Below are 13951 nucleotides of genomic sequence, written 5' to 3'. Positions count from 1 at the left end.
CAAAGTCCTAAACCCCGCCCACTTCCACAATTTCTCCTCGTAAATCGCCATAAAAAAATCCACACAAGAAGAAGAAAAATTATGAATCTTCTTAAAATATGTTAAACACAAACCACTCTGATAACTTTATGTCTAACCGTAAACTTAAATTAAGATAAAAAAGCTATTTTTTTGCTTTAATGAACGTTAACGATATAGCTGTGGTAACTAGTGGAAACCGTACTACTTCCGCAAAAATCCTTGCGACACCCTGTCATATTCAAACATGGCTTCGTCTAGGTTAGAAATAAATTTTATCCGATTATTGTCCCGCTGCGAATCTATAGCTTCGGAGAAGCGAGTGGAAACGGAATGGAGGTTGGAAAAGGTAAAACATGTAGACGGTGTAGTCGTTGACCAATGCAACTTTCCTTAAACGCAGTCAATGAGAAATGAATGTCCTGTCAAATGATGTTGACAGTGTCTGCTAACGTCAGCTAGCGACGCTAGTAGCGTTACGTCAGCTTGTCAATGGGGTAGCATACTAGATAGCCACGTCGTCAGCAACTAGGAACGAGCAAGTTGGCTAACTATACTGCAATGACACCCAGTTACTGACTGTATTGTATTTTCTAGCAAATCAATAACTAATAGTAGTAGTTAGCTAACGGTATTAGCTAATGCAAGCACACATGATTACTATTTTATACCAGGTATATTATAAGATTAGCTCGAATCTAAATACATGTCAATGAATCTTGCGAAAGATGTATGTAGTTAGCCATGATCATCTTATCACAACTAGGTTTTGTTGGCTAGCTAACGTTAGCTAATTTGAAAAGGTTATGTAGCTTACTAGTTATTAGCTACATTATTTATTTTCACAGGGGAGTATCTGATTGTGTTCGCTGGAAGATGACATTCAGGCCTTTTCAATCAGTCATATCTGTTTTGATGGCAACTAGCTAACGTTAGTTAACAGACCCCCCCAGAAAAGCCAAACTAACGTTACAGCTAACAGCCAACACACCCCCCCTCAGAAAAGCATAATTAGCTAACGTTACAGCTGACAATCCCCCTCAGAAAAGCATAATTAGCTAACGTTACAGCTGACAACCCCCCCTCTCAGAAAAGCATAACTAGCTAACATTACAGCTAACAGAGAACCCCCCTCTCAGAAAAGCGTAACTAGCTAACAGACACCCTCCCCTCAGAAAAGCCTAACTAGCTAACATTACAGCTAACAGACAACACGCCCCACCTCAGAAAAGCTTAAATAGCTAATGTTACAGCTAACAGACAACCCCCCCGAATCCCCGAAGAGGCTGCCTTTGTCATCATTTGCAAAAAGATTTCAGTTGTAGGCATGCCTACTAGTTGTTGTTTTCTGCATAGCTGCTCAAACTGTGTTCCCATGCTTTTATGAAACTTGGAAATTGTCTTGTCTCTAAATGCCATACCTATTATAACTCTACCAAACTACAAGTCTTGACTTTTGCTCTTTCTCTTCTAGTATGTTGGTGCTCTTGAAGAGATGTTGGTGGCTTTGAGGAAGAGTCCAAGGTATAGCTAAGCTGAGACATTTTACCTAATGAGTGTCAAAGTTTAAACGTATTAATGTAAACGGTTTACTTTTATTGTCTAACAGTACAATATTGTAGTTGTCACAATACAACACAACTTTAGGTTTTTGTGAGCAATGTAAAATAGTTAAAACAAGGCAATGCCAGACTTGGAATTTACCATACTAACCTCCTCTCTCGCAACTAAATCTCACATGTATTTATTGTTTCCGATTTTATATAAAGGTGACACTTTAACCTCAATCAAGCCATCAGATAAATATCTGCATTATCATTATAGCAGTTTATGATTTAAAAACATCCTATTATTGATAGGTTTATACTTGAAGGGAGCTGCATTTAAATTAGTGCATTCGGAAAGTATTCAGACCCCTTTACTTTTTCCACATTTTGTTACGTTACAGCCTTATTCTAAAATTGATTAAATATTTTTTTCCCCTCCTCAATCTACACACAATACCACATAATGACAAAGTAAAAACAGGTTTTTAGAATTTTTAGGAAATTTCTTAAAAATAAAAAACAACATTTACATAAGTATTCAGACCCTTTATTCAGTACTTAGTTGAAGCACCTTTGGCAGCGTTTACAGTCTCGAGGCTTCTTGGGTATGACGCTACAAGCTTGGCACACCTGTATTTGGGGAGTTTCTCCCATTCTTCTCTGCAGATCCTCTCAAGCTCTGTCAGGTTGGATGGGGAGCGTCGCTGCACATCTATTTTCAGGTCTCTCCAGAGATGTTCGATCGTGTTCAAGTCCGGGCTCTGGCTGGGCCACTCAGGGACATTCAGAGACTTGTCCCGAAGCCACTCCTGGGTTGTCTTGGCTGTGTGCTTAGGGTCGTTGTCCTGTTGGAAGATTAACTTTCACCCCAGTCTGAGAACCTGCTCCAGAGCGCTCAGGACTTCATCAAGGATCTCTCTGTACTTTGCGCCGTTCATCTTTCCCTCAATCCTGACTAGTCTCCCAGTCCCTGACGCTGAAAAACATCCCCACAGCATGATGCTGCCACCACCATGCTTCACCGTAGGGATGGTGCCAGGTTTCCTCCAGACGTGACACTTGGCATTCAGGCCAAAGAGTTCAATCTTGGTTTCATCAGACCAGAGAATCTTGTTTCTCATGGTCTGAAAGTCCTTTAGGTGCCTTTTGGCAAACTCCAAGCGGGCTGTTATGTGCCTTTTACTGAGAAGTGGCTTCCGTCTGGCCGCTCTTCCATAAAGGCCTGATTAGTGGAGTGTTGCAGAGATGGTTGTCCTTCTGGAAGGTTCTCCCATCTCCACAGAGGAGCTATGTCAGAGTGACCATCGGGTTCCTGGTCACCTCCCTGACCAAGGCCCTTCTCCCCTGATTGCTCAGTTTGGCCAGGCGGCCAGCTCTAGGAAGTGTATTGGTGGTTCCAAACTTCTTCCATTTAAGAATGATGGAGGCCACTGTGTTCTTGGGGACCTTCAATGCTGCAGACATTTTAGGTACCCTTCCCCAGATCTGTGCCTCGACACAATCCTGTCTCGGAGCTCTACGGACAATTCCTTCGACCTCATCTCTTGGTTTTTGCTCTGACATGCGCTGTCAACTGTGGGACCTTTATATAGACAGGTTTGTGCCTTTCCAAATGCCAAATGCCAAATCATGTCCAATCAATATAATTTATCACAGGTGGACTCCAATCAAGTTGTAGAAACATCTCAAGGATGATCAATGGAAACAGGATGCACCTGAGCTCAATTTCGAGTCTCATAGCAAAGGGTCTGAATACTTATGTAAATAAGGTATTTCTGTTTTTATTTTTAATACATTTGCCATCATTTCTCAACCTGTTTTTGCTTTGTCATTATGGGGTATTGTGTGTAGATTGAGGGGGAAAAAACAAATGAATCAATTTTAGAATAAGTTAGGTAACAAAATGTGGAAAAAGTCAAGGTCTGAATACTTTCCGAATGCATTGTATTAGCCTAATTTATGTCCTCCATGGCAATCGTTGTTTTAAATATTCATTCTTTATTTTCCATATCTCCCTTCAGCAAACCCACAGTAGAGGTGATGACAGACTACACACGAAAGGTTGACTTCTTGAAAGGACTTCTAGAAGCAGAGAAACTGGTTAGTATAATACGCTCAAGGATTTCATTCTGATCCGTAGCTAAAACAACGGATTAAATTCTGTTTGAATCCATTAACATTACATTATACATGTGTTTTCTTCTCACCAAAGTGTGTTTGATGTTTTCTTCACTTGAACTAATTATACGCTGCCTATCCTATGTTGTTGTATATAGTCGGGGACAGAGAAAGCCCTGGCCAATCAATTCCTAGCTCCTGGTCGCACCCCCACCATAGCCAATGAGAGGATGCCAGCCAGTAAGACAGTCCACATGCAGACCAAAGCCCGGTGCACAGGGGAGATGAGGAACGAGCTGTTAGGCACTGTAAGATCATCTCACAACCTCATACTGTCTATCACTGTTGGATGGGTCTCAATAGTCTGGGTTTTTTACTTTGGAGAATTTTACAGTTTGTTTGATAGACATGATTTGTCATCTTTATGAAGTGCTATTTCTGCTAATTGTTTTCTTGCATTTCTGTTTCTTTATAGGGTCTGTCGAACAAAGGTAAACACTTTAATTTTGGGATATATTCAAATGTACAATATGAGCATCATTTTAAAGTGGAATAGTTCTTAATTATGTTATCTGTAATTTAAACAGGAAACTCGGAAACAGACTTGCGAAACAGAAGGTAACATTAAAACCCAATTTCCTCTCTCTCTGCTCTCAAATGTGAAACCGGACTTACCAAATGTATGATTTCACATTTGTCTGTTTTTTATACCCACAATCAAATCAATCAATGAAACCAATCCGTCCCGTTCCGCAGGGGTTTGGCGCTGGATGAAAGGCAGTCAGCAGCCGAGTTGGATGCAGTGCTCCAGCACCACCACAACCTACAGGAGAAGCTGGCTGAAGACATGCTGAACCTGGCCCGCAACCTGAAGAACAACACGCTGGTGGCCCAGAACATTATCAAACAGGACAATCAGGTGTGGAGAAGACTAGCTCTGCTGAATTACCATTCCACCCCTAGCCTCGTTCTCAGGTCAGACGGCACCAAGAGTCCCTCTGCGCTTGTCGAGTTAGTAGAATGATGCCGTCTTTGATGGAAGGAAGGCAATGCCTCGCCCTAGTGGCTAACTCTTTAACCTCTATGCACTCCTGTAGAGCTCAAAGGATTGGACAGGTGTATCCAATATGGTGAGAATTTCACCAAGCTTATCAGACTACAAAGTTGGAGCTATTTCCATATTACTTATATTTATGTGATCCTTGGAATTCAGCAGAATCTTATATTCTGGGTGACAGAAAAGTGTTTTGGTGTCCATCCAGAAGGTGGCGGTATTACATAAGTAACATTCCAGAACTAAAGCGCTTGAACAACATATGGACATGTGATTTAACAGCTGCTGCTATGAGGCCTGGAATTCCCCTAGTCTAGATGGAGGGAGGGTTCATTTCCAGGGTCAATCCATTTTTGGACAAAAATATGGGCAGTAAAGTCCCTTTTGAAAAGTGCTTTAAAATGCAAGTGTTGGCGACAGCCCTTAAGGTTTAACAGAAGAAGTGTTGTTGTCTTGTCTATGTTGACCCTGACCCAGGCTATGCATCAGCCACAGCAGAAATATTCATAGTATCCTGTCTCTCTCTCAGACCCAAATCCGGTCTATGAGACAGCCACAGCTAAGGTTCTGATCTGATACAGTGAGGGGAAAAAAGTATTTGATCCCCTGCTGATTTTGTACGTTTGCCCACTGACAAAGAAATGATCAGTCTATAATTTTAATGGTAGGTTTATTTGAACAGTGAGAGACAGTATAACAACAACAAAATCCAGAAAAACGCATGTCAAAAATGTTATGAATTGATTTGCATTTTAATGAGGGAAATAAGTATTTGACCCCTCTGCAAAACATGACTTAGTACTTGGTGGCAAAACCCTTGTTGGCAATCACAGAGGTCAGACGTTTCTTGTAGTTGGCCACCAGGTTTGCACACATCTCAGGAGGGATTTTGTTCCACTCCTCTTTGCAGATCTTCTCCAAGTCATTAAGGTTTCGAGCCTGACGTTTGGCAACTCGAACCTTCAGCTCCCTCCACAGATTTTCTATGGGATTAAGGTCTGGAGACTAGCTAGGCCACTCCAGGACCTTAATGTGCTTCTTCTTGAGCCACTCCTTTGTTGCCTTGGCCGTGTGTTTTGGGTCATTGTCATGCTGGAATACCCATCCACGACCCATTTTCAATGCCCTGGCTGAGGGAAGGAGGTTCTCACCCAAGATTTGACGGTACATGGCCCCGTCCATCGTCCCTTTGATGCGGTGAAGTTGTCCTGTCCCCTTAGCAGAAAAACACCCCCAAAGCATAATGTTTCCACCTCCATGTTTGATGGTGGGGATGGTGTTCTTTGGGTCATAGGCAGCATTCCTCCTCCTCCAAACACGGCGAGTTGTGTTGATGCCAAAGAGCTCGATTTTGGTCTCATCTGACCACAACACTTTCACCCAGTTCTCCTCTGAATCATTCAGATGTTCATTGGCAAACTTCAGACGGGCCTGTATATGTGCTTTCTTGAGCAGGGGGACCTTGCAGGCGCTGCATGATTTCAGTCCTTCACGGCGTAGTGTGTTACCAATTGTTTTCTTGGTGACTATGGTCCCAGCTGCCTTGAGATCATTGACAAGATCCTCCCATGTAGTTCTGGGCTGATTCCTCACCGTTCTCATGATCATTGCAACTCCACGTGGTGAGATCTTGCATGGAGCCCCAGGCCGAGGGAGATTGACAGTTATTTTGTGTTTCTTCCATTTGTGAATAATCGCACCAACTGTTGTCACCTTCTCACCAAGCTGCTTGGCGATGGTCTTGTAGCCCATTCCAGCCTTGTGTAGGTCTACAATCTTGTCCCTGACATCCTTGGAGAGCTCTTTGGTCTTGGCCATGGTGGAGAGTTTGGAATCTGATTGATTGATTGCTTCTGTGGACAGGTGTCTTTTATACTGGTAACAAGCTGAGATTAGGAGCACTCCCTTTAAGAGTGTGCTCCTAATCTCTGATCATGTCTTTGTCAGTGGGCAAACGTACAAAATCAGCAGGGGATCAAATACTTTTTTCCCCTCACTGTAGTTATCTCATCTGTAACTCTCTTCTCTCTCTCTCACTCAGACGCTGACCCAGTCTATGCGGCAGGCAGACACCAACTTCGAGAAGCTGAAGGTTGAGTCGGAGCGTTTGGAGCAGCACACCAAGAAGTCCGTTAACTGGTCCCTGTGGCTGATGCTCATCCTAGTCTCCTTCACCTTCATCAGTATGATCCTCTTCATCAGGATCTTCCCCAAGCTCAGATGATGATGATGATTCCCACCAGCTGGACATACCTAGAACATAGAAGAAGAACTGCTGCACTGCTTGTACATATTCACATATAGGCCTGGGTGTATGCAGACCTCCGCCGTGTTAGAAGTTACGCAGTAAGCACAGATCTAGGATCATCCTTCCACAGCTTCCCCAATCCTATTAGATGGAAGAAATGCACAATTTACCTTAGATCACTGTCTAGGGGTAACTTCCTCCTGCTCCTTATGTGTACATAATATGCACACAGAAATAGCTAGCGATTTAGATCTATAGATATTTATTTAAGAGTGAGGGACAGTGAGAGGGGCCTAGTCTTAATCTCAATCCAGGGATGTCTGTACGGCAGCAGTACACAGTAGCACGGCCCAGTCTGTACCGTACAGACTACGTTACCATTGATTGACTGCAAACAATATCAGTAATCTCATTGTTCATCTGTTAGTTTGGAATAAATGGAGATTCAAGGCATTCTGTCCTATATAAGTAACTAAAATATTATTCTTTGGGCCTAAAAGATCTGAGTAATTAACCATTTGATAAAGGTCATTGGTCCTAAAAAATCTGATTAATTAACCGTTTGATAAAGGTCATTGGTCCTAAAAAATCTGATTAATTAACCGTTTGATAAAGGTCATTGGTCCTAAAAAATCTGATTTAATTAACCATTTGATAAAGGTCATTGGTCCTAAAAAATTTGATTAATTAACCATTTGATAAAGGTCATTGGTCCTAAAAAAAAAAAATCCCTTGCATCAGTCCCTTTTCATTGTTAATTTTCAATGAGTGTGTGTTGGTAAATTAGTGTGAATCTGTCCATTGTTTTTGTCAGTGTCGACGTGCATGAATAGTTGACAGTAGTGGTGAGAGACGGTGATGCTCGATTCATTATGGTGACCTGATGGTGAATATGATTGACCATCCCTTCCTTTCCTGAGAGGGTTACTTCCCAAGCCGTCCCCCTTCGTCTATCACTGTGGTCTGTGTTAAACTGTGTGATTAAATGTTTTTAACTGGAGAGATTTGAGAACTTCTATGTATGTAGAACCTTTCCTGTTAGAATGTCTGATCACTTTGCCTCATTGTAAAGAGCTGAATTGAATGGACAATAGCTTGGTTAGCTCCCTGTTTAGAAAAAGGAAACTACAGCTGTGACGTGACCAGTCCAGTAGGTGGCAGTCTCCACCTCTGCACAGCAGCAGCTACTAACAACCTCTTTGACCTGGGAAGAGAGAGCAGGGCTGCCATCCAATTCTTTACCCTTCTCCTTGAAGACGGCGTGTAGTCTATCCCCTCCACCGTATGGATTTAAAAAGAAGTGGTGAAAGAAAGAGATATGGTGGGAACTGGGAACCATATTTAGCCCACACCTACACCAATACCATGCTTTTGAATCCTTACATTTACATTTTAGTCATTTAGCAGACGCTCTTATCCAGAGCGACTTACAGTTAGTGAGTGCATACATTATTATTATTTTTTATTTTTTTATACTGGCCCCACATGGGAATCGAACCCACAACCCTGGCGTTGCAAACACCATGCTCTACCCAACTGAGCTACATCCCTGCCGGCCATTCCCTCCCCTACCCTGGACGACGCTGGGCCAATTGTGCGCCGCCCCATGGGGTCTCCCGGTCGCGGTGGTAGTGACCATGGGCCCTCTTCAGAGAGCAAGGTGGAGAATTCGGACCACTCTCCAATTTCAGATAGAATAATGTTCCGTTAGGAACACAGGCCTCCTTGAACCTCAATATTTGATCACAGTGTTCCCCCTAGTTTTATAGACAGGAAACCGATCACAAAGAACCTTGAAGAAAAAGTCAGAGCTGACTACACCTACATATCCAATTGAAACCAATCATATTCAAATACTTTAAGGCAGGGGAGAGGTGACCTTGCTTGGTTGGGTGGCTGCCCAAATAAAAATGTGGTAGGGGAAACACTGATTAGGTCATTCTTAGGCTCTGACACAGTGTCAGCGTTTAAAGCCCCAGTGTTGTCACTGTGACAGGAGACTATTCTGGGGGCTGGCTGACTTGTTCAGGCTTGCTACCCTGCCCTAGCTGCAGCAGATGGCTATGGGGCTGTAGTATTCTGGGATCTCCTGGGGGTATTTTTAATTCTCGGAAGAGTAGGTATGTAATGGTGCCATGAGACCCAAAAGAGGTATTTTCAAAATGAAGGAGCCTGACTATAGTGCACTTGACGTCATCACGGCGGCATCCAACTGAGATCATATTGTCATGACGCGCACAGATGCATGAATGGCTTTTAAAAGTTCAGATGAAGTTTGATTGTGTAAAGTGTTCTAGTCCCTTTTATTTAAAGCGTAATAGTTTGCCTTTTTAGCACATCTCTTCCATGGTTGTGGAGTACCTGAAAAGACACAATTTTATAACACGTAATCACATGTATCACTAAAAGGGTGCCCTGAATTGCAATACTGCTGGTGTTGTGGTAACAGAACTTGGGACAACTAGGTCCCTCCTTCCCCTCCCTCCCTCCCTCCCTCCCCCACTAGGTCCCTCCCTCCCCCACTAGGTCTCTCCCTCCCTACCCCAATAGGTCCCTCACTCCCCCAATAGGTCCCTTCCTCCCTCCCCCACTAGGTCACTCCCTCCCCGCTAGGTCCCTCCCTCCCCCACTAGGTCCCTTCCTCCCTCCCCCACTAGGTCCCTTCCTCCCTCCCCCACTAGGTCACTCTCTCCCCCGCAAGCCCCCTCTCCCCCACTAGGTCCCTTCCTCCCTCCCCCACTAGGTCCCTCCCTCCCTCCCCCCACTAGGTCCCTCCCTCCCTCCCCCACTAGGTCCCTCCCTCCCCCACTAGGTCCCTCCCTCCCCCACTAGGTCCCTCCCTTCCCTACAAGGTCCCTTCCTCCCCACTAGGCCCCTCCCTCCTCCATTAGGTCCCTCCCTACCCCACTAGGTCCCTCCCTCCCCCACTAGGTCCCTTCCTCCCCACTAGGCCCCTCCCTCCCCCACTAGGTCCCTTCCTCCCCACTAGGCCCCTCCCTCCCCCACTAGGTCCCTTCCTCCCCACTAGGCCCCTCCCTCCCCCACTAGGCCCTTCCTTCACTCCCCTGATTTCCAGTCTGCAGACAGATTCTACAGTTGCCATAGGAATGGGCTCAAAATAAAGTGATGAGAACTTAGTGTTCTGACAGATTTTTTTTTTTTTTAATATAAAAGTGTCTTATTTTAATAAATAACTGCCTGGCCTCAGCCTGCTGTGTGTGTTTGACCTCTGTTTCCGGTCCAGTGTTCGTTCAACACCATCTCCTGCGGCTCCAGAGGTTTGTGGTGGAGACTCTCTGTTAATTGGATTGATCTTTTAACAGTTGGACTACAAGAACAAGTTGTTAAGCATGATAGAACATCATCCCTCTCTTCCCCTTCCTCCTCAATGCTGTGGCTTTTCAACACCCAATCTTTTAAATATATTTATTGGCTGGAGCGACAGTACGGTGGGTGCAGTGAGGATTTGGGATTGCCCACGGAGTTAAAAGGCTCTGTTTTCTCCCGTTTCGCCCGCCGCCCTGAGGGGGAGAGGGACGAGTTCTAGCTGAACTTTAGAGTGTTGTTCATGGGTCAGTTTAATGCTGCTGCAGCCTGGCTGCCACTGAGCTTTTATAATGCCTCCTATCAACAGCTCACATAATAGAATAGAACCTCTCTCACACACACACACACACTCCCTGTCACACACACACTTTCTCACACACACACACACACACTCCCTGTCACACACACACTTTCTCACACACACACACACACACACTCTCTTTTCTCTGTTCCTCTGTCGTCAGTGCAAAGTGAGTAAGGTTGCAGCTCATCTTCTCAGTATTCTATAAAACTCTGTTTGATTGATTGATGCTCACGTGTTTTCACAACGGGTTTTACTCAGGTACACATTATTTTATTGAGTGGTAGTAACTGTAAGTCGAATATTGTCATGTCAGAGAATCGGCCATAAATCAACATTAACGTTTCTAACCCTCCCTCTCAGTTTTCAATCAATATTTTTTTAACTGGAAGGAACATTTCCTTGTTTTGAAGCTCAGCCACTTACCGTTACCGATCATATTAAAAGTTCTTACTACTCCAGGCCTGTCCCCACCCCCTGTAAGGTAGTAGACCTGCTCTGGCCTGAACCAGACTCAATCTGATCAGCTCACTCACTCTGTAAATGTAAAAATTATCCATAAATATGAAGTGTCCCTTACAATTACACTGAGTGTACAAAACATTAGGAACACCTGCTTTTTCAGGTGAAAGTTATAATCCCTTATTGATGGGATCATAACGTTAGTGTCTGTGGTGTCTGTAGTGTATGTTGCGTTTGTAGTGTCTGTTGTGTCTGTACTGTCTGTAGTGTCTGTACTGTCTGTAGTGTCCGTTCTTCCTCCTAAACACCCGATGAAGGCTTTGCTGCACAAGGCCAGCCTCAGCACTGTCTGGGAGAACGCACAGACGCACGCACGCACACACACACACACACACACACACACACACACACACACACACACAGCAGATTGCCAACATGTTGGTTAAGGCTTCAACCATCCACTCTATTCCTCAGCCTGTATGTTGACAAGGGAATAAAAACCTGCAATCTCTCCGGCTGACTCAGATCTGTCTTTGATAAGGTAACGTGGCTGAGAGTTTAATTTCTTGGTCCCCTGCTTTCTCACCTTTCGTGGTTAAAGCCTGCATGGTGGGGCCCTGGAGGGGCCGGTGGGGGGGCCTGGAGGCGGGGTAATGGGATTGGGAGAGCAGGAACACATCCACGGGCCCAGCAGGGCCATTCCTGGATGCAGCTCAGGGTCGCGCGGATTAGGAAATACGGAGGGGGCATGTGAGCGTTGGCCTCTCTCTCTCTTTCTATTTCTCTCTCTCCCTGAACATGGAATTCGACAGAAATCGAAACGTCAAACGTTTTTTTTTATCCTATCATGGTGATATTATATCAAATATCCTATCAAAAATTCTAAAAACTAAATAACGGAAAAGTGGTGTGGGCATATGTATTCACCCCCTTTGCTATGAAGCCCCTAAATAAGATCTGGTGCAACCAATTACCTTCAGAAGTCACATAATTAGTTAAATAAAGTCCACCTGTGTGCAATCTAAGTGTCACGTGATCTGTCACATGATCTCAGTATATATACACCTGTTCTGAAAGGCCCAGAGTCTGCAACACCACTAAGCAAGGGGCACCACCAAGCAAGAGGCACCATGAAGACCAAGGAGCTCTCCAAACAGAACAGGGAAAAAGTTGTGGAGAAGTACAGATCAGGGTTGGGTTATAAAAAAATATCAGAAACTTTGAACATCCCACGGAGCACCATTAAATCCATTATTAAAAAATGGAAAGAATATGGCACCACAACAAACCTGCCAAGAGAGGGCCGCCCACCAAAACTCACGGACCAGGCAAGGAGGGCATCAATCAGAGAGGCAACAAAGAGACCAAAGATAACCCTGAAGGAGCTGCAAAGGTCCACAGTGGAGATTGGAGTATCTATCCATAGGACCACTTGAAGCCGTACACTCCACAGAGCTGGGCTTTACGGAAGAGTGGCCAGAAAAAAACCATTGCTTAAAGAACAAAATAAGCAAACATGTTTGGTGTTCGCCAAAGGGCATGTGGGAGACTCCCCAAACATATGGAAGAAGGTACTCTGGTCAGATGAGACTAAAATTGAGCTTTTTGGCCATCAAGGAAAACACTATGTCTGGCGCAAACCCAACACCTCTCATCACCCCGAGAACGCCATCCCCACAGTGAAGCATGGTGGTGGCAGCATCATGCTGTGGGGATGTTTTTCATCGGCAGGGACTGGGAAACTGGTCAGAATTGAAGGAATGATGGATGGCGCTAAATACAGGGAAATTCTTGAGGGAAACCTGTTTCAGTCTTCCAGAGATTTGAGACTGGGACGGAGGTTCACCTTCCAGCAGGACAATGACCCTAAGCATACTGCTAAAGCAACACTTGAGTGGTTTAAGGGGAAACATTTAAATGTCTTGGAATGGCCTAGTCAAAGCCCAGACCTCAGTCCAATTGAGAATCTGCGGTATGACTTAAAGATTGCTGTACACCAGCGGAACCCATCCAACTTGAAGGAGCTGGAGCAGTTTTGCCTTGAAGAATGGGCAAAAATCCCAGTAGATGTGCCAATGTTATAGAGACATACCCCAAGAGACGTGCAGCTGTAATAGCTGCAAAAGGTGGCTCTACAAAGTATTGACTTTGGGGGGGTGAATAGTTATGCACGCTCAAGTTTTCTGTTTTTTGTTTGTTTCACAAGAAAACATATTTTGCATCTTCAAAGTGGTAGGCATGTTGTGTAAATCAAATGATACAAACCCCCCAAAAATCTATTTTAATTCCAGGTTGTAAGGCAACAAAATAGGAAAGATGCCAAGAGGGGTGAATACAGCCACTGTTGTTGTACAGTCAGGAAAATTACACTAGGTTAAAAAAAAGACTGAATCCTTGAAAGAACAGTTTGTTGTATGGAGTGTAGGACCAAGGCTTTTTTCAAAGGCCAGAGTCCGTGCCATTAATCAGATGTTTTGTCTATCCTTGAGAATGCTGGACTTGGTATGTCAACGGCAAACAGCAGTGAAGAACAAAAATACAATGGCTTGGCCTGAAAAGATTTGGCATTAGTCCTCAGATCCTCAAAAGGTTCTACAGCTGCACCATCGAGAGCATCCTGACTGGTTGCATCACTGCCTGGTATGGCAACTGCTCGGCCTCCGACCGCAAGGCGCTACAGAGGGTAGTGCTTTGCGGTCGGAAAAATTGTCAAAGACACCAGCCACCCTAGTCATAGACTGTTCTCTCTGCTACCGCACGGCAAGCAGTACCGGAGCGCCAAGTCTAGGTCCAAAAGACTTCTCAACAGCTTCTACCCCCAAGCAATAAGACTGCTGAACATCTAATCAAATGGCTACCCAGACTATTTTTATTGT

The 13951-nt window shown here is 44.4% G+C and overlaps 1 protein-coding gene across 1 annotated transcript; it reads left to right on the top strand.

Moving 5' to 3' along the window:
* The first annotated feature begins 45 nt into the window (after positions 1 to 45).
* On the top strand, positions 46 to 7985 carry use1 (unconventional SNARE in the ER 1 homolog (S. cerevisiae)). The gene is made up of 8 exons (XM_041838654.2): positions 46 to 367; positions 1493 to 1542; positions 3587 to 3665; positions 3842 to 3991; positions 4159 to 4174; positions 4271 to 4301; positions 4440 to 4602; positions 6779 to 7985. Exons 1-8 carry the CDS (start codon positions 266 to 268, stop codon positions 6959 to 6961), a joined length of 774 nt encoding a protein of 257 aa, XP_041694588.1. The 5' UTR covers positions 46 to 265; the 3' UTR covers positions 6962 to 7985.
* The last annotated feature ends 5966 nt before the right edge of the window (positions 7986 to 13951 follow it).

This window comes from Coregonus clupeaformis, chromosome 20 (genome assembly GCF_020615455.1).
Source record: "Coregonus clupeaformis isolate EN_2021a chromosome 20, ASM2061545v1, whole genome shotgun sequence".
NCBI classification, from domain to species: domain Eukaryota; kingdom Metazoa; phylum Chordata; class Actinopteri; order Salmoniformes; family Salmonidae; genus Coregonus; species Coregonus clupeaformis.
Note: the sequence above shows the minus strand (reverse complement) of the source record. Positions and strands in the feature narration are given on the sequence as shown.